The sequence below is a fragment of the Syzygium oleosum genome, unplaced genomic scaffold, assembly GCF_021117445.2.
Source record: "Syzygium oleosum isolate NSW1041296 unplaced genomic scaffold, Sole_v2.1 Sole_v2.29, whole genome shotgun sequence".
Classification (NCBI taxonomy): domain Eukaryota; kingdom Viridiplantae; phylum Streptophyta; class Magnoliopsida; order Myrtales; family Myrtaceae; genus Syzygium; species Syzygium oleosum.
In genome coordinates, this window is record NW_026607513.1 from 1,077,128 (window position 1) to 1,103,023 (window position 25,896).

A 25,896-nucleotide genomic window follows, 5' to 3' on the forward strand; every position below is an offset into this window, starting at 1 on the left:
AAATTCATATTTTAGGGAGAGAGATATTATAAGTCAGTTCGGTCCCAGAAAGATAAAATTCATGTTGGCTTTTTTCTGACGGTTTTTTAAGTTTACCTGAGCAAAATCTAGGCCCAAGGACCAGCAATAACTATTTTTAAAATGTATACGGGTCATTTTAAATTAATTGTCTCACAAATCTGTGTTCATGTTCTAAACAAATATATCAAAATAAGACTTAAAAAATGCGCGTCTATGAGTGTGGGGTTTTTTTTTTCTTTATGGCAAATGAATGAGGCATATACACTTTGGATTCAAAACAAGGTATTATATTTTTTGTTTCAAATTGTAATGGTTAACGACACTCCACACGCTGAACATCCTTTACATTTGATGTCTCATTAAAAAAGAAGAAGATAATTTGGTCATTATCTTTTTGTCTTGATGACATGACCTTATACTATAATTGGAAGCACGACCTCAGTTTTGTCCCCTAACTTTAACAACGATTTGAAAGCTATGGTGGATAAGTAAGACTCCGCGAGAAACAGTGAAATAATTTATCTGGACTTATCCTACTAGATTAAGTAAATCACAATTGATTTTCTCCACTGTAACTTACCCAAAAAAAAAATTTAAAAAACCTTACAAAAAAAAATACAATGTAACTTATTCAATAAATACCTATACTATGTATTATATATATACACTATGCAAAACCAAATCAAATGATTGTCCTTTTCAAAAAGGACAAACTTCAGAAAGTTCCACAAAAAACCGAACACTTGTAAAAAATGAGCCATCAATAGGTTTTCTTATAGAATGCACCAAACCATAATTTAAATAGTCAAGATATCTATCAAGTGATCTCGTACTTTCCTCAAATTCTCAATTTGTACTTAAGCCTCTTTTGTACCAAAATATTTAATTTCACTTTCTCTAAGTCACTACAATATTGATAAATTTTTCTCTTTCCGTACACATTTTAAACCCTTTTCCCCACCACTTTTCACTCCGTCGCTAGAACATGTGAAATTATTCTTTTTTGGGACCTTCTATGGTCCACTGGGGATCGATCCCCCATTCGTCACCGGGTGTGATCTAATTACATGTATTTTGTCGTAATTCTTATCTAAATGGTCGTAATTCACACAAAAGTTACAGAAATTTTGCCATCGATAGGTGAGGTTTTCTCTCGCATAGCTCAATTGCTACTGTGTCCCTTCGAAGATTAGATTTTTGAGATTTTGCGGAAACTCCTTTCTTTGGGAAATGATCGAGACCAAGGACCTTTACATGAAAAGCAAAACCTACACAACTTCCGGCGCATTCCTACCTTTTTTTCCCCAAGTGCTTCGAATTATACTTTTGCATGAGGCTAAGGTTTGGGAGCACGAGATTGGACCACATGTCCAAAAGGGTCATTGTCATTTCTGGTCTGCCTCGTCTCTTACTTTATGACAGGCACTTTCTATATGCTCATTTTGTCTTAATCCTTTGTTGTATCGTGTGCTGGACCCGCTTCGTATTCGAGAAGTATGGTAAAGCTGCGACCTCACTGATTACCATTTAGACTCGTATGTTATGTCACTATGGCTATCAAAATTGATCATAAATCTATAGTTTAACTCATATTTATGAAAATGGGTCAGCTTAAACTTATAGTATGGGTCAAAATAATGGGTTCTAAAGAAAGAGAAAGGCCAAAAAATATGGGCTTCAGTGGGGTTAAGTAATAAACCCACTTTCAACCCAAACTTACTCTCTTCTCTTTCCCCTTCTGTAGACGAAGCAGCAGCACCACCGCTCCTCGCCTCTCTCTCGCCCTCGAATCTCGCCGCCCCCTCTCCGCTTCTTCCGTCCCTCCGCCTCCGATCGTCTCCTGGTTGCACTCGCCGCCGCCGCCGCCGCCGCGAGACGCCGTCCCCAATCGAACGATGTCGCTATTCGAGGACGACGACGACTGGTGGGTCGACTCGGACCGAGCCGACGACCGCTCGACTGGGTGGTAACCTCCTCGAGGACGCGGTGGGGCTCCAACGCTTCCGCGAGTAGAAGTGGCCGCCGCCGCCGAAGATCCCAACCCGAGTGAGGGCGTGATTCGGGATCGGGGGTGACCAGAGCGACGCGGAAGATCCGGACTCGAGTGAGGAAGAGAGGAGCTTCAGGATCTAGAAATGGACTGACGTCGCCGAGAGAGCCATTGGCCGTTGCCTTGAACAAGAAGAAAGCAAGAGAGAGAGAGGGAGAGGAGAGTGAGCAGCTGAAGAAGATTGAAGATGGAGATTTACATGGAAGGAGAGAGAGATGAGAGAGAGAGAGAGAGAGAGGGAGGTGTACCGACAACATTTTGGCTCCGTTCGTTTGGCAGAAAATATTGTCCCGGAAAATATTCTCCGGGTTTTCCGATGTTCGGGGGGCGGAAAACGTTTTCCGCGGGAAAATATTTTCCTTCCCCCCTCACAAAATAGCCTAAGTTTACGGAAAATGACTTCCGCTTCTTCAAAAGCGGAAATCATTTTCCTGAGCTTCTTCTTCTTCTTCTTCTTCACTAAGGTCGCTGGGCCGCGCTGCCGCGCGGCTGCGCAGCCGCGGCTGGCCATGCCGCCGGTCGCCGGCCACCGGACGCCTTGCACGATCGTCGCGGAAAAATATTTTCCGAAACTTTTTCATATTGGTCGCGAACCGAAAAATTATGTTCAGGAAAACATTTTCCGGGAAAATGACTTGGGAAAATATTTTCCAAAAGGAGAATATTTTCCGCCAAACGACGGAGTTAAAGAGGAAATCATTTTCCCCAAATTGAAGGCAAAATTGCCCATGGGAGGGAAAATGTTTTCCGTAGGAGAGGAAGTTGATCGCCGGTCACCACCGTTGGCCGCCGGTCGCCGCCCGCCCTCCGCTGCCAGGCCGCCGACCGCCCGCCATCAGTGCCGCGGCTGGGCCGCCGGGTCGCTGCCTCGCTGCTGCGCACATGCTAGCCGCTCGGCTGCCGGCCTGCCGGCTGCTGGCCAGTGCGCCGCCGGCTGCCGCCACCGCCCGTCGGCCGCCGGCCGGCCGCCACCGCTGCCACCCGCCGCTGCCGCCGCGGGCTGCCGCCGGGCTGCGGCAGGCCGCCGCCACCGGTCGCCGGTGAAAAATATTTATTGAAACTTTTTCATATTGGTCGCCGAACACCGGAAATTTATGTTCCGGGAAAACATTTTCCAAGAAAATGACTTCCGGGAAAATATTTTCCAAAAGGAGAATATTTTCCGCCAAACGAACGGAGCCTTTGTGTTTGTTCGGTTTTTCCTTGTTTTTTTTTAAGGAAAAAAAAGGAATGTCATTGTAACTTCTCATTTTTGACTTTGTTTCTCTTTACCGGTTTTTACGCATAATTATAATTTTTTTTTGGGTAAAGGCATAATTATAATTTTCACGTCGGATTTATCCAAAAATAAAACATACGTTTCCCTGGATGCATGATTGATCGCATTATCCAAAAATTAAAACATATTTCAATTTATAGGTTTTTTACATTTTTTATTTTATTTACTAACTTTTTATTGCTTAACATGATGTGAAGTTTTTATCCATAAAACATATACATGTGAAAAGCTTAAAATAAGTTAAATGGGTCGGCATAAGTTTTCCTAGAATATTAATGTGTTTTGGTAATACGGGTCAGGTCGAGTACGGGTCGAGTACGGGTCGGGTATAGGTCATAAAAATTGCATTGAGTGAAAATGGGTTATATGAGTCAATATGGGTGGGACCATATTCGACCCAACCCAAACTTAATCCGACCCACTCATTTGATGGACCTATATGTCACATGAAATTCAGCTAAGAAAATCCGGCCCGTCATATTAGATCGAGGAGGTGAATATACATGTAAATAAGATTGGAAAAATTAAATCTCATTGACTTTAGCACACAAAATTTTGTTATATATCGAAATAATGGCCTTTTCGGCGAAGTGACACTGAAGTTCTAGGAAGACTTCGTCCGTAGAAGGTTGTTGCAAGATTAGCAATGATTAGTTAGATGTACTTGCAGAAGATTTATCAAAAGAGAGGCATCCGATGCTTGTGCCGGTGGAAGATTTGCTCTGACATGAAAGATCTTCCTATAGAGAAGGGAGGCGATTTTGGGTGAGGAAGGTCCGATTCACTCCTGACCATGAGGATGACCATCGACATAGTAGGCCTAAATTCGGATCTACAGTCCTAATTGCGGATGAATTTGAACAACACGGAGTGAGCCTAAAGGAAGTGATTCTCTAGCCACTATTATTGGAGTTCAGCACAAACAAATTTACAGCGACGAAAGGCACACATTTACTAACAGTTGATACCTGAAATTTTCATATATCCGGGCACATAGTGACCAGAATTGAATCTACCATAAATCCGGAAAACCAAATTACTGATGTTGATCCAGTCTAAGGTTTTACATGGGCCAATAACAAACTTCTCCTTTGCCTAGCATGACATGTCCTGAACTCGTTCCATAGATAAAAATAATTCTGCTTTAAACACAATGACCACGCAAACAAAGTTAGGGCAGAGGAAGAGTTAACGAATGTCCATGACCACGTGAACAAGACTAATTGTGCACTTTCTAAACATCAAGATTGGTTAGTTCTATGACTCATAGCTTGTGCACCAAATCATCTTGTAGTTTTCCAGTCCTAGGAACGAGCCTGCTTTACATTGTATAAGCTTTTATGAGCATTGACCTTTATCTGCAGATGAAGGTGGGGTCGCACTCGGAACCGGTTGAGGTGAAGCCGCCAATTGCTGATAGAAAAGGTAATCCTCGGATCGGAGATTACAGCTCGGCCTCAGAATTTGCCAACCCCTTTTCCCTTCACATCACTGCTTAATATCCTCCGTCGGCTGAGCCAAACAAGAGCTGCACTGAGTACTATTGATGTCTCTACTACACTGCACAAGTCCATATCTTTGTTGTGAGCCGTCGCCTCCATCAGATTCATTCACTCCATACATCATAGTATTGTATATCAAAGCCATAGTGTTGACATCCGGTTCATTGGGCGATGTGTTGCTCTAGACATTCCACATGAAGACCCTTGGGTATGTCGCCATCACTCCAAAGAAGTCGGCATTCGCGTAGTGCGAAATGCACTCGTCGTACCATATGATCGTTTCCTGGTTGGATGGGTATTGATTGGGGAGCGTTTGAGTCGTGTCTTGACGTCGTCCTGTACACAGAATCCTCCATGCTTCGTAAAAGTATTTCTTCACTTGTTTCTCCATCTGTATAATCACTATGCGTTAGAGTAAGACTAAACTAGTGTTACCCATTAATGGATTGTCCATTACATGAACCTCCTTGCTGACTCTTTCTACGCCTGGATGAGAAGTAACAAGACACCAGAAGTGCTGCCACTGCTGAAATCAATGACAGAGTGATGGCTATAATCTTCGTCGTGTTTTTTCCTCTCTTTCCTGCTTTCAATTAGCGCATCAAACTGGGGATCAGAAACAATGCTAACACTGACGGGACTATAGTCCTAATTGTGGATGAATTTGAAAGACAGAAAGTGAGCCTAAAGGAAGTGATTCTCTAGCCGCTGTGGTTGGAGTTCAACACAAACAATTTATAGCAACAAAAGGCACACATTTACTAACAGTTGATACCAGAATTTTCCATATAGAGAATTGAATCAACCATAGATCCGGAAAACCAAATTACTGACATTGACCCTGTCTAAGGTTTTACATGGGCAAATAACAAACTCCTCCTCTGCCTAGCAAGACATTCCCTAAACTCGTTCGTTGGACACAACTAATTTTGCTTTAAACTCAGTGAATCTTACATCAGAGCCTACAGTTAGGGCAGAGGAAGGGTAAACAAATGTCCATGAATACGTAAACTAGACTAATCGTACACTTTCTAAGCATCAAGAGTGGTTAATTCTATGACTCATAACTTGTACACCAAATCATCTTATACTTTTCTAGTCCTAGGAACGAGCCTGCTTTACATCGCATATGCATTTCCGAGTATTGACCTTTATTTGTAGATGAAGGCGGTGTCGCACTTGGAACCGGTTGAAGTGAAGCCACTTGCTGCTAATAGAAAAGGTAATCCTCATATCGGAGATTATAGCTCGGGCTCAGAATTCGCCAACCCCTTTTCCCTTCACAGCACTGCTTGATATTCTCTGTCAGCTGAGCCAAACAAGCGCTACACTGAGTACTGTTGATGTCTCTACTACACTGCACAAGTCCATATCTTTGCTGTGAGCCATCACCTCCGTCGGATTCAAGCACTCCATACATCGTAGTAGTATATGGAATATTAGCCACAAGATTGTATATCAAAGCTAGAGCGTTGACATCAGGTTCATTGGGCGATGTGTTGTTTTGGACATTCCACATGAAGACCCTCGGGTATGTCGCCAATACTCCAAAGAAGTCGGCATCCGAGTAGTGCAGCATGCACTCGTTGTACCATATGATCGCTTCCTGGTTGGACGGGCATCGATTGGGGAGCGTTTGAGTCGCATTCTTGATGCAGGACTGGCAGGAGCTGCTCGAAACATCGCCCTGGCAGAGGAAGAGGCCAAAGATGCCGCTGGAGCCGTTCTTGTAGAAGCTATGGTTGAGGGATGCTTCAAAGGATAAAGAATCTAAAAGTGAGGCAAGATTGGAACTGAAAGTAGAGTTTGTTGTGTCATTGGAGGAGCTTGAATAGACATGGTAATTGTAGGTTTGTTGGCCAGTGATGGGTTTGAATTCGATGAGCACAAACGCGACGACAACAACAAAGGGCATAGATTTCTTCAGCGAAGTCATTTCTTACCACACAGATTCATTGGAAATGATATGCACCTCACTGCTTTCGTTTTGGAATCCATTGTGTGCTCTTCTCTCCTTCAAGCTCGTCCTGTGCACAGAATCCTCCATGCTTCGTAAAAGTATTTCTTCAAAGAAGTTGGCATCCGAGTAGTGCGGCATACACTTGTCACACCATATGATTATTTCCCGATTGGACGGCATTGATTGGGGAGCGTTTGAGTTGTACAACACGTGCAGGTAGCGTGCAGGGGTCGTGCACATTACGTGAAATTCCTATTTTGCTCTTGGCCACTGAATTACTATTTTGCCTTTGGCCATGTTAATTTCCAGTTTTGCCCTATCATGCAATTTAGTGAATGTTTTGTGCATGAAATTAAATGTCTAGTGATTTACATATAATTTTTTTTAATTAGAGATTGTGATTAGCTACAACATCTTTGATTATCTTAAATTATATATACTAAGAACCTTTGGATCATATATTGAAAATAGACATTGATTGTAATTAACCATACTAATATAATAAAAATTCTTTGGCTCAGAATTCGCCAACCCCTTTTCCCTTCACAGCACTGCTTGATATCCTCTGTCAGCTGAGCCAAACAAGCGATGCACTGAGTACTGTTGATGTCTCTACTACACTGCCCAAGTCCATATCTTTGCTGTGAACTATCACCTTCGTCGGATTCAAGCACTCCATACATCGTAGTAGTATATGGAACATTAGCCACAAGATTGTATATCAAAGCTAGAGCGTTGACATCAGGTTCATTGGGCGATGTGTTGTTTTGGACATTCCACATGAAGACCCTCGGGTATGTCGCCATTACTCCAAAGAAGTCGGCATTCGAGTAGTGCAGCATGCACTCGTTGTACCATATGATCGCTTCCTGGTTGGACGGGCATCGATTGGGGAGCGTCTGAGTCGCATTCTCGATGCAGGACTGGCGGGGGCTGCTCGGAACATCTCCCCGGCAGAGGAAGAGCTAAAGATGCCGCTGGAGCTGTTCTTGTAGAAGCTATGGTTAAGGGATGCTTCAAAGGATAAAGAATCTAAAAGTGAGGCAAGATTGGAACTGAAATTAGAGTTTGCTGTGTCATTGGAGGAGCTTGAACAGACATGGTAATTGTAGGTTCGTTGGCCAGTGATGGGTTTGAATTCGATGAGCACAAACGCGACGACAACAACAAAAGGCATAGATTTCTTCAGCGAAGTCATTTCTTACCACACAGATTCATTGGAAATGATATGCACCTCACTGCTTTCGTTTTGGAATCCATTGTGTGCTCTTCTCTCCTTCAAGCTCGTCCTGTGCATAGAATCCTCCATACTTCGTAAAAGTATTTCTTCAAAGAAGTTGGCATATACACTTGTCACACCATATGATCGTTTCCCGATTGGACGGCATTGATTGGGGAGCATTTGAGTTGTGCGTGCAGGTAGCGTGCAGGGGTCGTGCACATTACGTGAAATTCCTATTTTGCCCTTGGCCACTGAATTACTATTTTACCTTTGGCCATGTTAATTTCCAATTTTGCCCTATCATGCAATTTAGTGAATGTTTTGCATGAAATTAAATGTCTAGTGATTTACATATAATTTTTTTAATTACAATATGCTATGCAGATCCTGTTAGGTGTAGGCAGCTGGATTGGGAAAGGCGTCAAAAGATAATAGGAGGCATTGCTCGTGGGCTTCTTTATCTTCACGAGGATTCTCAACTTCGAATCATTCATCGGGATCTTAAAGCGAGCAATATTTTGCTTGACGCGGAGATGACCTCTAAAATTTCAGATTTTGGTACAGCAAGGCTATTTGTGGTGGATCAAACTCAAGGCGCCACAAGCAGGGTTGTTGGCACTTAGTAAGTAATGGTAGCAGAATATCTTAAAATAAATTTCCTGTGCTCTTCTCCATATAATCTGAATAGCTAGCAGATATAAAGGCACATCATATTAAATGGAAGTGTGTTGAAAGTGCTCATTATTTTTGTGATGCAGTGGGTACATGGCTCTAGAGTATGCAATGCATGGATTGTTTCCCGAATGGACGGCATTGATTGGGGAGCATTTGAGTTGTGCGTGCAGGTAGCGTGCAAGGGTCGTGCACATTACGTGAAATTCCTATTTTGCCCTTGGCCACTGAATTACTATTTTTCCTTTGGCCATGTTAATTTCCAATTTTGCCCTATCATGCAATTTAGTGAATGTTTTGTGCATGAAATTAAATGTCTAGTGATTTACATATAATTTCTTAAATTACAATATGCTATGCAGATCCTGTTAGGCGTAGGCAGCTGGATTGGGAAAGGCGTCGAAAGATAATAGGAGGCATTGCTCGTGGGCTTCTTTATCTTCACGAGGATTCTCAACTTCGAATCATTCATCGGGATCTTAAAGCGAGTAATATTTTGCTTGACGTGGAGATGACCCCTAAAATTTCAGATTTTGGTACAGCAAGGCTATTTGTGGTGGATCAAACTCAAGGCGTCACAAGCAGGGCTGTTGGCACTTAGTAAGTAATAGTAGCAGAATATCTTAAAATAAATTTCCTGTGCTCTTCTCCATATAATTTGAATAGCTAGCAGATATAAAGGCACATCATATTAAATGGAAGTGTGTTGAAAGTGTTCATTATTTTTGTGATGCAGTGGGTGCATGACTCCAGAGTATGCAATGCATGAATTGTTTCCCGATTGGATGGCATTGATTAGGGAGCATTTGAGTTGTGCGCGTAGGTAGCGTGCAGGTAGCGTGTAGGTAGCGTGCAGGGGTCGTGCACTTTACGTGAAATTCCTATTTTGCCCTTGGCCACTGAATTACTATTTTGCCTTTAGCCATGTTAATTTCCAATTTTGCCCTATCATGCAATTTAGTGAATGTTTTGTGCATGAAATTAAATGTCTAGTAATTTACATGTAATTTTTTTTAATTACAATATGCTATGCAGATCCTGTTCGGCGTAGGCAGCTGGATTGGGAAAGGCGTCAAAAGATAATAGGAGGCATTGCTCGTGGGCTTCTTTATCTTCACGAGGATTCTCAACTTCGAATCATTCATCGGGATCTTAAAGCGAGCAATATTTTGCTTGACGCGGAGATGACCCCTAAAATTTTAGATTTTGGTACAGCAAGGCTATTTGTGGTGGATCAAACTCAAGGCGCCACAAGCAGGGCTATTGGCACTTAGTAAGTAATGGTAGCAGAATATCTTAAAATAAATTTCCTGTGCTCTTCTCCATATAATCTGAATAGCTAGCAGATATAAATGCACATCATATTAAATGGAAGTGTGTTGAAAGTGCTCATTATTTTTGTGATGCAGTGGGTACATGGCTCCAGAGTATGCAATGCATGGATTGTTTCCCGATTGGATGGCATTGATTGGGGAGCATTTGAGTTGTGCGTGTAGGTAGCGTGCAGGGGTCGTGCACATTACGTGAAATTCCTATTTTGCCCTTGGCCACTGAATTACTATTTTGCCTTTAGCCATGTTAATTTCCAATTTTGCCCTATCATGCAATTTAGTGAATGTTTTGTGCATGAAATTAAATGTCTAGTAATTTACATATAATTTTGTTTAATTACAATATGCTATGCAGATCCTGTTAGGCGTAGGCAGCTGGATTGGGAAAGGCGTCAAAAGATAATAGGAGGCATTGCTCGTGGGCTTCTTTATCTTCACGAGGATTCTCAACTTCGAATCATTCATCGGGATCTTAAAGCGAGCAATATTTTGCTTGACGCGGAGATGACCCCTAAAATTTCAGATTTTGGTACAGCAAGGCTATTTGTGGTGGATCAAACTCAAGGCGCCACAAGCAGGGTTGTTGGCACTTAGTAAGTAATGGTAGCAGAATATCTTAAAATAAATTTCCTGTGCTCTTCTCCATATAATCTGAATAGCTAGCAGATATAAAGGCACATCATATTAAATGGAAGTGTGTTGAAAGTGCTCATTATTTTTGTGATGCAGTGGGTACATGGCTCTAGAGTATGCAATGCATGGATTGTTCTCAGTCAAGTCAGATGTCTTTAGTTTTGGGGTGTTGCTACTAGAGATTATTAGTGGTCAAAAAAGTAGCCGCTTCTGCAATGGGGATACCACAGAGGACCTTCTTATCTATGTAAGAAAATATCTTTCAATCACTCTCCTTCCCCCAAAGAATTACCGGAAAAGATTGGTGGACTCGAACTTGAATGAGTCGAGTAATTGTTTTTACCATACTGAGTTTGCGTTTGTGATTCATTGCAGGCATGGAGGAGTTGGAGGGAAGGGACCCCCTCAAATCTCATAGATCCTAACCTGGCCAATGGTTCGAGGACCGAAATGTTGAGGTGCATTCATGTTGGATTGCTGTGTGTTCAAGAAATTGAGGCCGAGAGACCAACCATGGGTGCGGTGGTTTTGATGCTCAATAGTTACTCCACCACCATGCCAGTACCATCACGACCTGCATTCATTATGCACAGTATCTCTGAATTTGACATAGCGTCGCGGGAGACGGCAACTCATTCGGATCAATCCGAAAACAGACAAATCCAAGAATCAGTGAACGAGGCTTCCATCACTGAGTTATACCCTCGATGATCACATATTGGAGCCTAGACATGTGTGCTTCTTCTGTTCCATTGTGTTAAATTCATTTTCTTTATGTATACAAAACTTCCCACGAGTCAACTACGGGGTGATATCAATGCGTCGAATATTGGATAAGATGCAAATGTCAATACGTACGTAAAATATTTCCTTGCAATTATAAATATATGAATAGAATCGCATGATATACTCTTTAGTTCAAATTCTATTTAGATTGACGCAAAAGAAAATAGCTTATTAATTGGTTGTATCGATATACTTATTGATTTTGATGTCAAGACTGAGCAATGCCAGCACCTATCAAACTAAAGTATTCTAACTTTGACAAAAAATAAAAAAAAAAGTATTCTAACCAAAAAAAAAAAGTAGAAATTGCACAAGTAGATATGCAAATTTCACGTGACAAGGATTTCTATGAGCCGACAGTTGAACATCTCTCGTCCTTTCTCTCTCTTCTCTCACTTTGCTTTTAGGGTTAATATCATGAAAAATCCCAAACTGATATACCTGTGATAAATTTACCCAAAATTAATTTTTTGACTACTAAAAACCCTAAATTGGTACATCCATGACAAATTCACTCTCCATTAATTTCCGTTAAATTTTACCATCAAATTACTAAGTTAAATGACACGTAGCAGTTGACGGATGTACCTGTTTAAGATTTTACCCTTTGATTGTCACAAGTGTACTAATTTGTGATTTTTTTGTATTAATCTAATTTAACAAAGGGTAAATTTGTCACAAATATACTAGTTCGATTTTTGGTGGTCATAAAATTAGTTTAGGATAAACTGTCATAAGTGTATCAGTTTAGAGTTTTTCGTGGTATTAATCCTTATTTTTATAGAGATTTTGTTCAGTCAAAGTCTTTGCTCGTGAAATCTTCCAATGCTAATGCTTTGTTTGCTCTATTTTCCTGACATAACAGATAAACATCTCTCGTCCTCTCACTCTCTTTTCTCTTTTTGTTTTTAGAGTTAATACCATGAAAATCCCAAATTAATACACATGATAAATTTATCCTAAACTAATTTTTTTACTACAAAAAATCCTAAACTGGTACACCTGTGATAAATTTACCCCTAACTAATTTTTTGACCACCAAAAACCCTAAACCGGTATACTTGTGATAAATTTATCCTCCGTTAAATTGGATTAATACTACAAAAAATCACAAACTGGTAAAATTGTGACAAAATGAGGAATAAAACCCTAAATCGGTACACCCATCAACTGTCACGCATAATTCAACTTAGCAATTTGATAATAAAATTTAAGAAAATTAATTGAGGATAAATTTATCATATACGTAAAGGTTTAAGGTGTTTCGTTATATTAATCCTTATTTTTATAGAGATTTTGGTCGGTCAAAGACTTTGCTCGTGATATCTTCCAGTGCTGTTGCTTTCTTTGCTCTATTTTCCTGACGTGACACTTGAACATCTCTCGTCCTCTCCCTCTCTTCTCTCCTTTTGTTTTTGTAGAGATTTTGTTCAGTCAAAGTCTTTGCTCATAAAAACATCCAGTGCTGTTGCTTTCTTACTCCCAACTTGTGTAAAGGGCATTCACACTCGTCAAACAATAGTGGCGATGATTGAAAAGAGAGAGAGAGAGGACAACAGATATGATGAAATTGTTGTTGGGTGAGTGGAAGAGGCAAGGTGGGATTTATGATAATTTAGGTTCGTTTACCATAATATCTTTCATTTACAAAACGGATAATTTACGGAATTTCGGGTGCAAATTTCAGGAATCAAAATCGCCGCCTTTTTTTCTCAATATAAAGGAAAGAGAACAGAATATTATGAGACGAATCCTTAGAAACATCGCCAGTATAAACTTTTCTTGGCGATTGAGATCTAGACATATCTTTATTATTATATTAAGAGTCATGTTAACGAGTTTATTAAGCATATTTTATATGGAATAACTTCTATTTTCAAAACTTTACATAGCACGAGAAAGCATTTCGAAACTGCAAAATTTCTCTAATTATTAGTTGTTCAATAAGTGTCCTGGAAATTCTGTGAAGAAGTTCAAATGTCAGACTTCATAGCCTTTTGCAGATTGGGCTTGAGATTGTTACTTTTACAGTCAAAGTCTGATTTCAAATACTTAAACCTAATGTTCAAATAAAAGATGAATAGCGACCGACATATTCATATACTTAAATGTGAACGGAAATTTGTGAAGTGCGTGATTTAGAAAAGGTAGTGGATTCACAATTTGTTCCTTCTTAAACTACCACTTAGTACCCGATCAAAAAAACCAAAAACTACTACTTAGTCAAATTTACATGTTAGTCATTCGAATTATTGTTACGTCCACTATTTAGAGGTGGCCACGGGCCGGTTTTGGCCCGGAACCGGACCGGAACCGGCCCGGTCAAACCCGGGCCCGCGGTTCGGAACCGGAACCGGAACCGGGCCGTGGCATACGGGCCCGGTTCCGGTTCCAGAAAAATTTGAACCGGCCCGGAACCGCCGGTTCCGGGCCGGTTCTGCGAAAAAAATAAATAAATAACAAAAATTTTTAAAAAAAAAAAAAAAGTTGCAGGCAGGCTGCAGCACAGCCTGCATTGCAGGCCATGCTGCAGCAGCAGCAGCCCGTTGCCAGGCAACGGCCAAACCCAAAAAAAAAAAAAAAAAAAAAATTTATCCGCAGCAGGGCCTGCAGACGTGCAGGCCCTGCTGCGGGCTTGCACCTTGCAGCCCGTTGGGGCAACGGCTACGCCCCAACGGGCGTTTTTATTAAAAAAAAAACACATAACCGTTGCAATTTTGCAACGGTTATGTTTTTTATTTTTAATTCTAAATTTTCTTCTATTTTTTTCCTATAAATTCTCTCAAATTCTCACAATACACACACAATTCTCTCAAATTCTCTCCAATTCTCTTCTCTCAAGTCTCAAATTTTCTCAATACTCGAAATTCTCTCAAATTCTCTGAAATTCTCTCAATTTTCTCAATCCACGCAATTCTTTCTTAATTCTCCCAATTAATCCGCTCAATTCTCTCAATCCATTCGAAAAATGGCAAGTGGAAGTCGAGTGCCAACTGGCAAAGGTAAGAATATCGCGACGGAATCCCATCATTCTTTTGATCCTCGTGAATATGCAGATTTTCAAGATGATGAAATCAACATTTTTCGCGATGTGGAGCGCGTCCCGACGCAAGAAAGTTTTCATCCCCCTGCTGAAATATCTACAACAAAGGAAGCGGAACGGGAATTTACATCTGACATTTGGAATCACTTCACGAAAATGGAAAGGTTTGATATCGGTCAAAAAAGGTATGATATAATTTGTAAATATTGTGGAAAAATATATAAATATACAGGTGGACAAGGATATAGAACATTTAAACGACATCTTATGAGCAAACATCCAACCGAAACGGGAATCGATATCGGGCAACAACAAATTTCCGGGTACGTCAATCCTAACACTTCCCATTTATTTTGTTTTAATGAAAAAACTTATAAGGAAGAATTAGGCAAATTTATTTCCGTTGAGCATTTAGCATTTAATTTTGGAGAAAGATTTGGTTTTAATGAATTTGTACAAAAAGCATGTGCTCCACAAGCAAAACGTGTTCCTAGAAATTCAATTAAACGAGTAATTAAAGATCTTTACAAAAATGGAAAAAATGATTTACAAAACTTTTTTATGCAATTTAATGGATGCGTGCATATAGGTAGCGATATTTGGAGTGATCATTGGCAAAATCATTCTTACATGGGCATAACATGTCATTGGATAGATGACGAGTGGACTATTCAAAAAAGAGTTATTGCATTTAGAGTTTTCGATGATCATCATACGGCAAATAATATTTATAGAATAATTAGGCAAGTTTTAGAAGAATATTATTTGCTTAACAAAATTTTTTCAATTGGTTTTGATAATGCCGCAGCAAATACCGCTTCAATTGCCGAGTTAAAAAATATTTGTAAACCCGCTTTTGGCGGAAAATTTTTTCACATTAGATGTGCTTGTCATGTTTTAAATTTATGTGTACAAGATGGTTTGAAAACTCTTGATATTTTTCTTCAACCAATAAAAACGGCGATTCAATTTTTATGGAAACATCCCCAAAAAATGAAAGAATGGGGTAGATTTTGTAGAGAAAATGGCAAAAAGCCAAAAAGATTTCCAAGAGATGTTCCAACTCGTTGGAATTCTACTTTCCACTTGCTTAGTGAATCTTTAGCATATAAAGATTTATTATGTGCATTCATTTCTAATAATATACCTCAGATTAATTTATACCCACAAGAGTGGCATATTTGCCAAAAATTTTTAGATCTTTTAAAGGTTTTTAATGATGCAACTTATACTTTGTCTGGTGTTTATTATCCTACTACACATTTATTTTTAGTAGAGTGTACTAATATAGTCGGAACTTTTGATGAATATGAAAATGATGTTGAATTACAACATACTATAGTTGCAATGAAAATGAAATGGCTTCATTATTATAGTGAAATTCCCATGATTTATTTAGTTGCTTGTGTTTTTGATCCGCGTTGCAAATTGGATGGCTTAAATGATTTTTTGCGTGCGTATTATCAATGTTTACATTATGATGTGACAAATGTTACAACCATAGTACGTGAGGTTAAAAACGTAGTAATAGAATTATATAATGAATTTTATACTAAATATAATTTAGGTGATATTACATCTTCTCAATCTACGGAGATACAAAATGACAATACAGGTAAAATTAGTAGAGGGTACCAACTTTTATTACATAGACAAAAAAAACAAAAGGGAGTAATAGGAAATATTTCTGAATTAGAGAGTTATCTAACCATTTTATTTGAGTTTACTGAAGCCGAAGGTGGTACAGATTTTTTTATTTTGGATTGGTGGAAGAGGCACGCAAGCCAATACCCAATCCTTTCTCTTATTGCAAAACAGATTTTTTCAACCCCTTGTTCCACAGTTGCGGTCGAACAAGCATTCAGTGCCGGAGGTAATATTTTGAACGAACATCGTTCAAGATTAGATCCAGAATCAGTGGAGATGCAAGCTTGTGTTGCTGATTGGACGAAGGCTCAATACCGGCAACAAGAGATAGATCGGAATAATGAATCCGAATTCTTTAACGACGGAGATACTACCGCTACCGGTATCGATGCACTTGGAACGGGTAGTGACGATTGAGGGTAAAAGAACTATTGGAGTTGGCAAATATTTCGGGAACTCTTGTTTCTCATACCGGGTACGCCCACGTGAGCTTAGGGAAACCGAAATATAATCCGACGATATGTGACCTCTGGTCCCCTGCGCACGGAATGCTTAGGTTTTGGGATAATTTTAGGGTATATATATTGTACTCCTTTTTTTTTAAGATCGTTGTAACGAATTGTAATGTGCTTAATGATAATTTATTAAGTTGAAGCCCTCTCTTTCTCTCTTGTCTTTTTGTCCCCAAATTTGAGTACAATTTACATTTTAATCACAATTTATATTGAATAATGTTCTATCACAAGAATAGTATTTTTTTTATTTTCATTTCTGTTTTTCCTTTTCTGTTTTTCTTCTTTTTCTTTTCCTTTTCCTTTTCTGTTTTTCCTTTTTCTCTTTTGTCTTTTTCCTTGTTTCTGTTTTTTAAAATTATAATTTATATTTTAATTTTTTTTTCTTCCTTTGCGACCGGCCATGGCGGGCCGCGCGGAGGTCGCCGGCGCCGGGCGAGGGGCCCTCGCCGGCGTTAGGCGAGGCGGCCTTCGCGGGCAGGCGAGGCCGGCTCGCCGGCGCCGGCGAGGCTCGGCTCGCCCGGACGCCCGGCGAGGCTCGGCCTCGCCGCAACCGGGCGAGGCTCGGCCTTGCCGGCGTCGGGCGAGGCCGGCCTCGCCCGGGCCGGGCGAGGCCGGCCTCGCCCGACGCCGGCAAGGCTCGGCCTCGCCTGAGGCCGGCGACCTCTGCGCCGGCCTCGGCTATGGCCGGCCACGGAGGAAGAAAAAAAAAGAAAAGGAAAAGGAAAAGAAAAAAAACAGAAAAAAAAATTGGAACCGGCCCGGAACCGGTTCCGGTTCACACTTGGCCACGAACCGGAACCGTCGGTTCCGAACCGTGGCCACCTCTACTTCGAGGTAAGTAATTCTTCCAATCTTGCAATTTATTTAATGTTTTGATTATTGGGTGTTACTTTGGTGGTTTGCGCATCCGCATGATCACCTCACATGCTAGTGACTAAGTTAAAATGGATCCAGACTGCATGCATAAACATTTTTTGAAAAGAAAAGGTATCGAAAGGGCGTTAGACTAGATCTAGTGTAATCAAGTCCCCGAGCTTAGAATCTCTGGTTCGTAGGAATAAAACATATCTCCCTATGTTTTATTTAGGTTTCTAATCGACCTACCACAAATAGATTAGTGGCGACTCCAAGCATGAAAACTTTTGCATGTTAAAAAACTTAAACCCTAAGTTGCGAATTGGTAGGCCTATGGGAGGGCCCGAGTTAGGCTTAGTCCTAACAATCCATTAGCCTGAGAAAATTTAGGTCGCGACAGATACGATAATAGATTTTATTCGCTTTCCAAATTCGAACAATCAACTTTCCATCGATATCTATAACCCTATAGATATGACCGTTAGTTTGATTTCTTTTCCTAATTCAAATTTGATAAGAAGAATCTTGCGGATTGCGTGGATTGTTTGAGTGCAATTGTTATCTTTGTTTGTTTGCTTTCCTTTTAAATAAAGAAAATCCAAAAAATATGCTAGTTAGGACTTCAATTAGAAGTTTTGCATGTTTAGGGGATCCTAAATATATCTAGAAGATAGGATAATTATTTAATTTAAATTAGGACTTAAGATAATTTATTTCCTAGTTTAAATTAGGTGTTATTCTAATCCTAATAGATTATTTAGGTTATTTTTAGATTCCGAATTTCAATGAAAATCCCAAAAAGAATGAGTTACTTTAGGATAGATTAGGATAGATTGCATTCTTAATTAGAGTTTTTTTTTATTTCGAATTTAAATAAAAATACCAAAAATATTGCTCTAGAATAGATTAATTTGTTTCTTCAATTAAACATTGCATGCTCAGGTAATAAGTATTTTTAATTTCGAATTTCATTGGAAAAATATAAAAAAAAACACATTGTTTTCCGTCATTAGAATTAAGTCACGTTGTCGCATGTCATATAGTTCGCAAGTTAGGCTGCATTAATTACATGTCAATTTTTGCACATCATTGCATATATGTTAGTTTGCATTTTAATAAAGCGCAAACCCTAAAGAACACCTTGAGTGCCTTGCTTTGTTAATTAGAAATCATATTAGAATTGTCTGTGTGATTTTCCACTAACAATGCAGATGCTTGCGTTGCTTTAAGGTACGTCATTCTTCTAATCTTGCAATCTATTTATTGTTTTCTTGGATGTTAAATTGGTGGTTTGTGTACCCGCATGAACACCTCACATATTAGTGATTAGGTAATAAAATGGATCCAGACTGTCTGCATAAATATTTTTTTTTTGAAAAGAAAAGGTACCAAAAGGGCGTTAGACTAGATCTAGCATAATCAAGTCCCCGAGTTTCGAATCTCTGGTTCGTAGGAATAAAACATATCTCCCTATGTTTTATTTAAGTTTTTAATTGACCTACTACAAATAGATTAGTGGCGACTCCAAGCATGAAAACTTTTGCATGTTAAAAACTTAAACACTAAGTAGCGAATTGGTAAGGCTTAGGAGGGCCCGAGTTAAGCTTAAACTTAATAATCCATTAGCCTGAGAAATTTAGGTCGCGACAACGGTTCCCACCCTAAAACTGGGAACCGCCCACTAAGGACCGGTTCCAAAAAATTGGAACCGGAAACTGCCCGTTGGTTCTATGGACCCACCCGGGAACTGGACCGGACTGGCGGTTTGGTTTCCGGGTGGGTCCATGAAACCAATCCCACCAAGTTTCCTGGAAAAATTAGAAAATACGTCGGTCTAATCCCCGCCCGTTGGTGCGTATGCTACTTCCACTTTGACCTTAATGCACGTGTATGATGTATCTTCAGCGTACAGAATTGTCCTTTGGCATTTGATTTCACAATTTCTCTCTCTTGTCCAAGTGACAAGTGAGCCTTCCATCTAAAATGGTTTGATGTAGAAGTCATGGTAAAAATGCCCCTTCAAGATTTTCTCTGCCATCACCCCTTTATTCCTAGTAACCTGCCAGTACGTACAACCCTTCGAATAAGATGCCTAACTACATATCCTCTTCCTATGTTCGACGGGATCACTCCGTCCGAGATGAGATATACAATTGCTCGCATATGGTCCCCTATGATCTGCGAAATAACCACATGCATGAGGATCATCAGCACTCCCTGAAGAAAAAGATGATCACCATCCTGATAATTAATTCAAAAGACTAAATGGCACTTAAAAATTGCTACTGATACAAACTTTGAACTTCAAGTATTGAATGTCTCGTGCGTTTAGGGTATTCGGATTTCTCTCTTTTTTTTTATAAATAAAAATTAAATAAATATATAATATATTATTATATTACCGGCCCGATCTAGATGGGCGGGTGGGCGATTCCACACTTGAAATTGGAAACCGAACTGGTACCCATCGGTTCCATTAAATTGGAACCGGGAACCGGACCAGTTCCCTTAGGAACCACCGATTCCGGACCGGTCCGGTCTGGTTCCGGGCGGTTCCCGATTCTTTTGCACACCCCTACTCACTATTCGTGGGCGAGGCCGACTTCACCCATGGCCGGCAAGGGCTTTGCGGCCCTCGCTGGCCACTATGGGGAAGAAAAGGAAAAATAAAAATAAAAATAAAAATATAATAAAAAATATTCAAAAAAATATTTAAAAAATTGGCACATTTGCGTCGGCTAGACGGCCGGTGCTAGCCGACGTCCATGTTAGCGCTGGTCAGCCAAAATTGGCCAGATAGACTAAATTGACACAAGTGAAAAATATTTAGGATTAAATTGGCGCAAAAAAAGGCTTATGACTGAATTAACACAATTGCAATATATTTAGAACTTTTTTGGTAGATTCTCACAAGGATTATTAATTAGATACGTCAGCCTGTATTATGTTCCTATGCTATAATAGTACTGATTTGTAGTACAATTTGCGACATGATTCGTATATTGAAGGGTATGGTGTTGAATTGTCCATGTTTAAGACAACGTGTTCCCTTAACTAGGGAAAGACTAACGAAACGAACCTGAATTTTTATGTTCTAATGTTTTGGAGTAACATATTTAGGATGTCTTATCGATTTACCACCTTTTATTCCGACAAGGGGCCTCCGACAATAGCAGCAGATACATTCTTTAAATAACAATGGCATCTAAGGCTCGAAACCGGATCGCTTGGACTTGCTCCCCCTGAAAACTCGCATATGCTAAATCTAATATGGAAAAAAAGCTAATTAGAAGTCCATAAATGTGAGGATAAGACCCAAATTGAGATGTGTAGTTGACCCTAATCAAGACACACACACACATATACATAACTTGTCGTAGTAGACCCTCTTGTTTTGCATGGCATGGCATGGCTCGAAGGATCAAAACCAAGAGAAGGAAACCAAGTTTCAAAACCAACTTATAGAAACTGAGAGCGGAAGAAGAAACACAAGTTTTCCTTGCCCTTCTTGTGCAATTAGCTTTGACACTACTTTCTCTCTTGCTTGCTCACTCTGATGAGCTGTTTCTAGAAAGAAGGGGTTCATCGGTCGAGGTCGTGCCAGGCGAAAAATTCAAAGTGTTTGGTCATGAAATTGGACACTCCTGCCATTTTTCGAAGCAAACAATTTCAATTGTCTGGCAATCATGGTATTCAATTCCTCGCAACTTGCCAAGGAAGAAGAGAAACGAGGGATTGATTCCTAGTTTTGAATAACATATTGAAAATATGAGTTGTTGAGCATACATAACATTACCTTTACAGAGTACCATCACTCAGGATCTTATCTCGATAGATTATTGGATTTCTACTTACCCGAGCTATGTGCGACTTGTACTTTTTGAGGACAGTATGGAAGGTACTTGTGTTATAGTCTCTCACCCTGCTTGTTTATGAGATTTACATACTCTTTATATATGTATGTTCTTCCTTCACCTGTTTTCAGATTGGACCTTCTGACATAACGTCGGAGCCACATTCTATTCCTTTTATTTCTTCTGTGCGACCTCTATTTGTCAAATTTTTCTCGCGAAACAAACACAGTCCTAATCCGATCGGGTTTCGGAATTTTCGATGTCTAATCTTCTAGGAAGCGCAAAGAATTGACCCCAACGGATGCAAACAAGAAGAACGCGTACGATTCTCTCTCTTTGATATCCAATATGGACTCCCGTCGCAATCGTCGTAGTGTCAGAATAGTAATTTCCCCTGTCATTTCGGGCTTTCTCTTTGCCAGTCGGAGTCAACGGTCAGATGTCAACGGTCAGTGCTAATCGGTTTCAAAGCCGTGTGGCTTTCCGCACCGAATCACAACCCCCCCCGCTCTCTCTCTCTCTCTCCGACGGAACTGGAACACTCCGACGAGCTTTCCGATGGTCGCTCCGCCGCGTTCCGTCGTCGCCGTCGCCGTCGTCCTCCCGCTCCTCGCACTCACCGCCTCCGTCCACGGCGCCGACCCTCTGTTCGTCGCCGGCGGGAGCACCGGCAACTTCACCGCCAACGGCACCTACGCGGCCAGCCTCAGCGCCCTCCTTGCCTCCGCGGCCGCCGCCGCAAACGCGAACGACGCCGACTAGGGATTCTACAACCTCTCCGCCGGCCGGAGCCCCGACACCGTCAACGCCATCGCCCTCTGCCGGGGGCGACGTCAGGGCCGCCGACTGCCAGAGCTGCCTGAACGATGCCGCTGCCGAGATCGCCCGCCAGTGCCCGGTGCAGAAGGAGGCGATCCTCTGGTACGACTACTGCATGCTCCGGTACTCGAACCAATCCATTTTCGGGGTCGTGGACGGTTCGCCTACCTACAACGTCACCGGCAACGTCGATCAGTTCAATCAGGTTCAAGAACTGGAAGCTAATTCTCACATGCTTATGATCAACATGTTTCATTGAAAAGGACTTGCATGAATCAGTTGTTGTTCCATGAAAGCAGAGGGCATGCTCCTTGAATTCTTGAACTTTGTGTTTCCGGTAAGCCATTGGGATTGGCACATAGCTTTTCAGGGTATTATGAGCTCACGGGAGCATTTGGTTTTAGGTATCATTCTTGGGTAGCAGCTAACAATTCATATTGCATTAAAGATTGAGTAGGATTTTACGGTTTGGGTCATGACGAAGTACTGATTCTTGTTTTCTTGTCCTGACAGTAGCTTATAGTTTTGGTTCTGTTTTCTAGGATCTGAGAAATCTGACGGATGGTTTGAGAGACCGAGCTGCAAATGGCAATTCGACGAGGAAATTTGCCGCGGGGAACGCGATGGCTCCAAACTTCCAAACTCTGTTTGGATTTGTGCAGTGCACTCCAGACTTGTCGCAGCAACATTGCGACGATTGTTTGGTGAGCATTATCGGACAAATTCCTCGGTGTTGTAATCAGAAACAAGGAGGGAGGGTTATTACTCCCAGTTGCAATCTTAGGTTTGAAGTATACCCCTTTTTTGATCCTTCGGCTTATGAGCCACCACCATCACCACCACTAGCACCACAGTCGCCAGTTTCTCCTACACCGACTTCAACGAATAACACATCCACTAAAGGTACTTCCTTTTAATGTTCAGTTACCTATGCCAGAGCATTCTATTTGTGTTTTCAATTGTCTGTAGGACAAACATAATAATAAGTTTGGGCAAGTTTAACTTCATTGAGCTCCTCCTAGGAACAAGAGACTAGGGGTTGTAAGTCTCCTTCCCCTCCTTCCCCTGCTCCTCTCTGAGTATGGTCACATTAAGTGGATTTTAAAGCATGATGTAATTCAACTTTTGATTCGGAGTGTAATAAGTTCCTGAGACACTTATGTTTCCTCTTGAATGAGATATAAGCATGAAATAACTAGCAGACGAGAAATTAATGAGATTTCTGATGCATCATGAGTCTTTCTTTCTTTCAGTTTAAGTATCACTGTCTAAAGTAATTTCATCGGAAAACTGATAGAATAACACCAAGGACCGCTTCAAATGTGCAACCCCTCGTAAAAACTATTTTTGGTTATTGGGTCTACACGCTGCCCTCTGTGAGTTTCTTGTCTAACATAAGAGCTCTTCCTTTTTCAGGAAAGGATACTAACTTCGGTCGTATTGCCCTCATTATCACAATCCCAGCTGTTGGATTATCTCTTTTAATTGCTGGAATATTATGCATCAGTTTGAGGTCCAGAAGATTGGAGAAAAAATTTGAACGTAAGTTCTGATTACTTTCGCGTAACTGATTTTCATAAAATACTGGGTGAATACAACCTATGTGAAATAGATTAGCAGCCAATAGGTTCAGTCTTCATGTGCAAAAGCCAGTAACATTTCACAAATTCAGAGGTCGGTGATTTCTGATTAAAACGAGGACAGATTCAATGTGGGCTATAGATATCAAAGTTCCTTGATTGATCTGGAAAACCTTTTATTTGCTACCTTCACCCAGAGGACAAAATTTTCTTTGAATGGATTTACTGTTAAGTAAGAATGATTTACTCTTAACTGTTAAATCTAGCGTACTGATAATGTGGAATTATACAATAAGCAACTTTGGATTTTCCACTTTGTAGCTTTACCTGTAGATGAAATCAGAACTGCAAAATCCCTGCAGTACGACTTGAATACCATTAGAGCGGCAACAAATGACTTCTCTGACGCAAATAAGCTGGGACAAGGTGGATTTGGCACAGTTTACAAGCTAATCACTACAAATTGTTTATTCCTAAAATAACGAGAGAATTTGAAACATTCACATGTATATGGCTGCCTTTCGCATTCTTTTTCAGGGAACATTGGCCGATGGAAAAGTTGTAGCAGTAAAAAGGCTGTTTGCAGATTTGGGACAAGGTGATCAAGAATTTAAGAACGAGGTCCTCTTGGTTGCAAGGCTTCAACACCGGAATTTGGTTAGGCTCTTAGGTTTTTGCCTGGTGGGAAGAGAAAGGCATCTTATATATGAATTCGTACCAAACTCAAGCCTGGACCACTTTATATATGGTATGGTCATGCAATTCTGTTCCAGCATCATCCGATTCAAGAGTTATTGAAGTGCATTTTGCTAATTTGCATTTAGAAAGCCACCTTGCATTAGTTCCATCAGCTATAACCTATCGCGAATATGCTATGCAGATCCCATTAGGCATAGGTAGCTGGATTGCGAAAGGCATCGAAAGATAATAGGAGGCATTGCTCGTGGGCTTCTTTAGCTTCATGAGGATTCTCGACTCCGAATCATTCATCGGGATCTTAAAGCGAGCAATATTTTGCTAGAGGCAGAGATGACCCCCAAAATTTCAGATTTTGGTACAAGAAGGCTATTTATGGTGGATCAAACTCAAAACGCCACAAGCAAGATTGTCGGCACTTAGGAAGTAACGGATAGCAGAATATCTTAAATAAATCCGGTTAATTCCTATACTACTCTCCATATAATCTGAACAGATTGCAGATAAGGCACGGCATAATTATTGGAATTGTGTTGAAAGTGCTCATTATTCCTGTGATGTAGTGGGTACATGGCTCTAGAGTATGTGATGCATGGATCGTTCTCAGTCAAGTAAGATGTCTTTAGTTTTGGGGTGTTGCTACTAGAGATTGTAAGTGGTAAAAAAAGTAGCCGCTTCTGCAACGGGGATACCACGGAGGACCTTCTTAGCTATGTAAGAAAATATCCTTCAATCACTCTCCTTCCCCCAAAGAATCACTGGAAAAGAGTGGTGGACCCTAACTTGAATAAGTCGAGCAACTATTTTTACCATACCGAGTTTGCGTTTGTGATTCATTGCAGGCATGGAGCAGTTGGAGGGAAGGGACCCCCTCAAATCTCATAGATCCTAATTTGGCCAATGGTTCGAGGACCGAAAAGTTGAGGTGCATTCATGTTGGATTGTTGTGTGTTCAAGAAATCGAGGCCGAGAGACCAACCATGGGTGCAGTGGTTTTGATGCTCAATAGTTACTCCACCACCATGCCAGTACCATCACGACCTGCATTCATTATGCACAGTATCCCTGAATCTGACACAGCGTTGCGGGGGACAGCAACTCATTCGGATCAATCCAGAAACAGACAAATCCAAGAATCAGTGAACGAGGCTTCCATCACTGAGTTATACCCTCGATGATCACATATTAGAGCCTAGACATGTGTGCTTCTTCTGTTCCATTGTGTTAAATTCATTTTCTTTATGTCTACGAAACTTCCCACGAGTCAACTACGGGGTGATATCAATGCGTTGAATATTGGATAAGATGCAAATGTCAATACATACGTAAAATATTTCCTTGCAATTATAAATATATGAATAGAATCACATTATATCTTTAGTTCAAATTCTATTTAGATTGACGCAAAAGAAAAGAGCTTATTAATTGGTT

The 25,896-nt window shown here is 40.6% G+C and overlaps 2 protein-coding genes and 3 pseudogenes across 2 annotated transcripts; 3 read left to right on the forward strand and 2 right to left on the reverse strand.

Moving 5' to 3' along the window:
• Nucleotides 1-4,838: 4,838 nt before the first annotated feature.
• Nucleotides 4,839-6,788, reverse strand: LOC115667300 (cysteine-rich repeat secretory protein 38-like; annotated as a pseudogene).
• A 449-nt stretch (nt 6,789-7,237) lies between these two features.
• Nucleotides 7,238-8,010, reverse strand: LOC115667301 (cysteine-rich repeat secretory protein 38-like; annotated as a pseudogene).
• Nucleotides 8,011-8,567: 557 nt separating this feature from the next.
• LOC130135197 (cysteine-rich receptor-like protein kinase 8) lies at nt 8,568-9,307 on the forward strand. Its single transcript, XM_056303744.1, has 3 exons — nt 8,568-8,656; nt 8,793-8,869; nt 9,069-9,307. The coding sequence occupies exons 1-3, from the start codon at nt 8,568-8,570 to the stop codon at nt 9,305-9,307; spliced, it is 405 nt and encodes a 134-aa protein (XP_056159719.1).
• Nucleotides 9,308-10,379: 1,072 nt separating this feature from the next.
• Nucleotides 10,380-11,481, forward strand: LOC130135247 (cysteine-rich receptor-like protein kinase 10; the record flags this gene model as incomplete). Its single annotated transcript, XM_056303895.1, has 3 exons — nt 10,380-10,630; nt 10,767-10,917; nt 11,046-11,481. Coding segments are annotated over 3 exons (738 nt in total), but the record flags the coding sequence as incomplete, so codon positions are not given.
• Nucleotides 11,482-21,890: 10,409 nt separating this feature from the next.
• Nucleotides 21,891-25,696, forward strand: LOC115665928 (cysteine-rich receptor-like protein kinase 26; annotated as a pseudogene).
• Nucleotides 25,697-25,896: the final 200 nt, after the last annotated feature.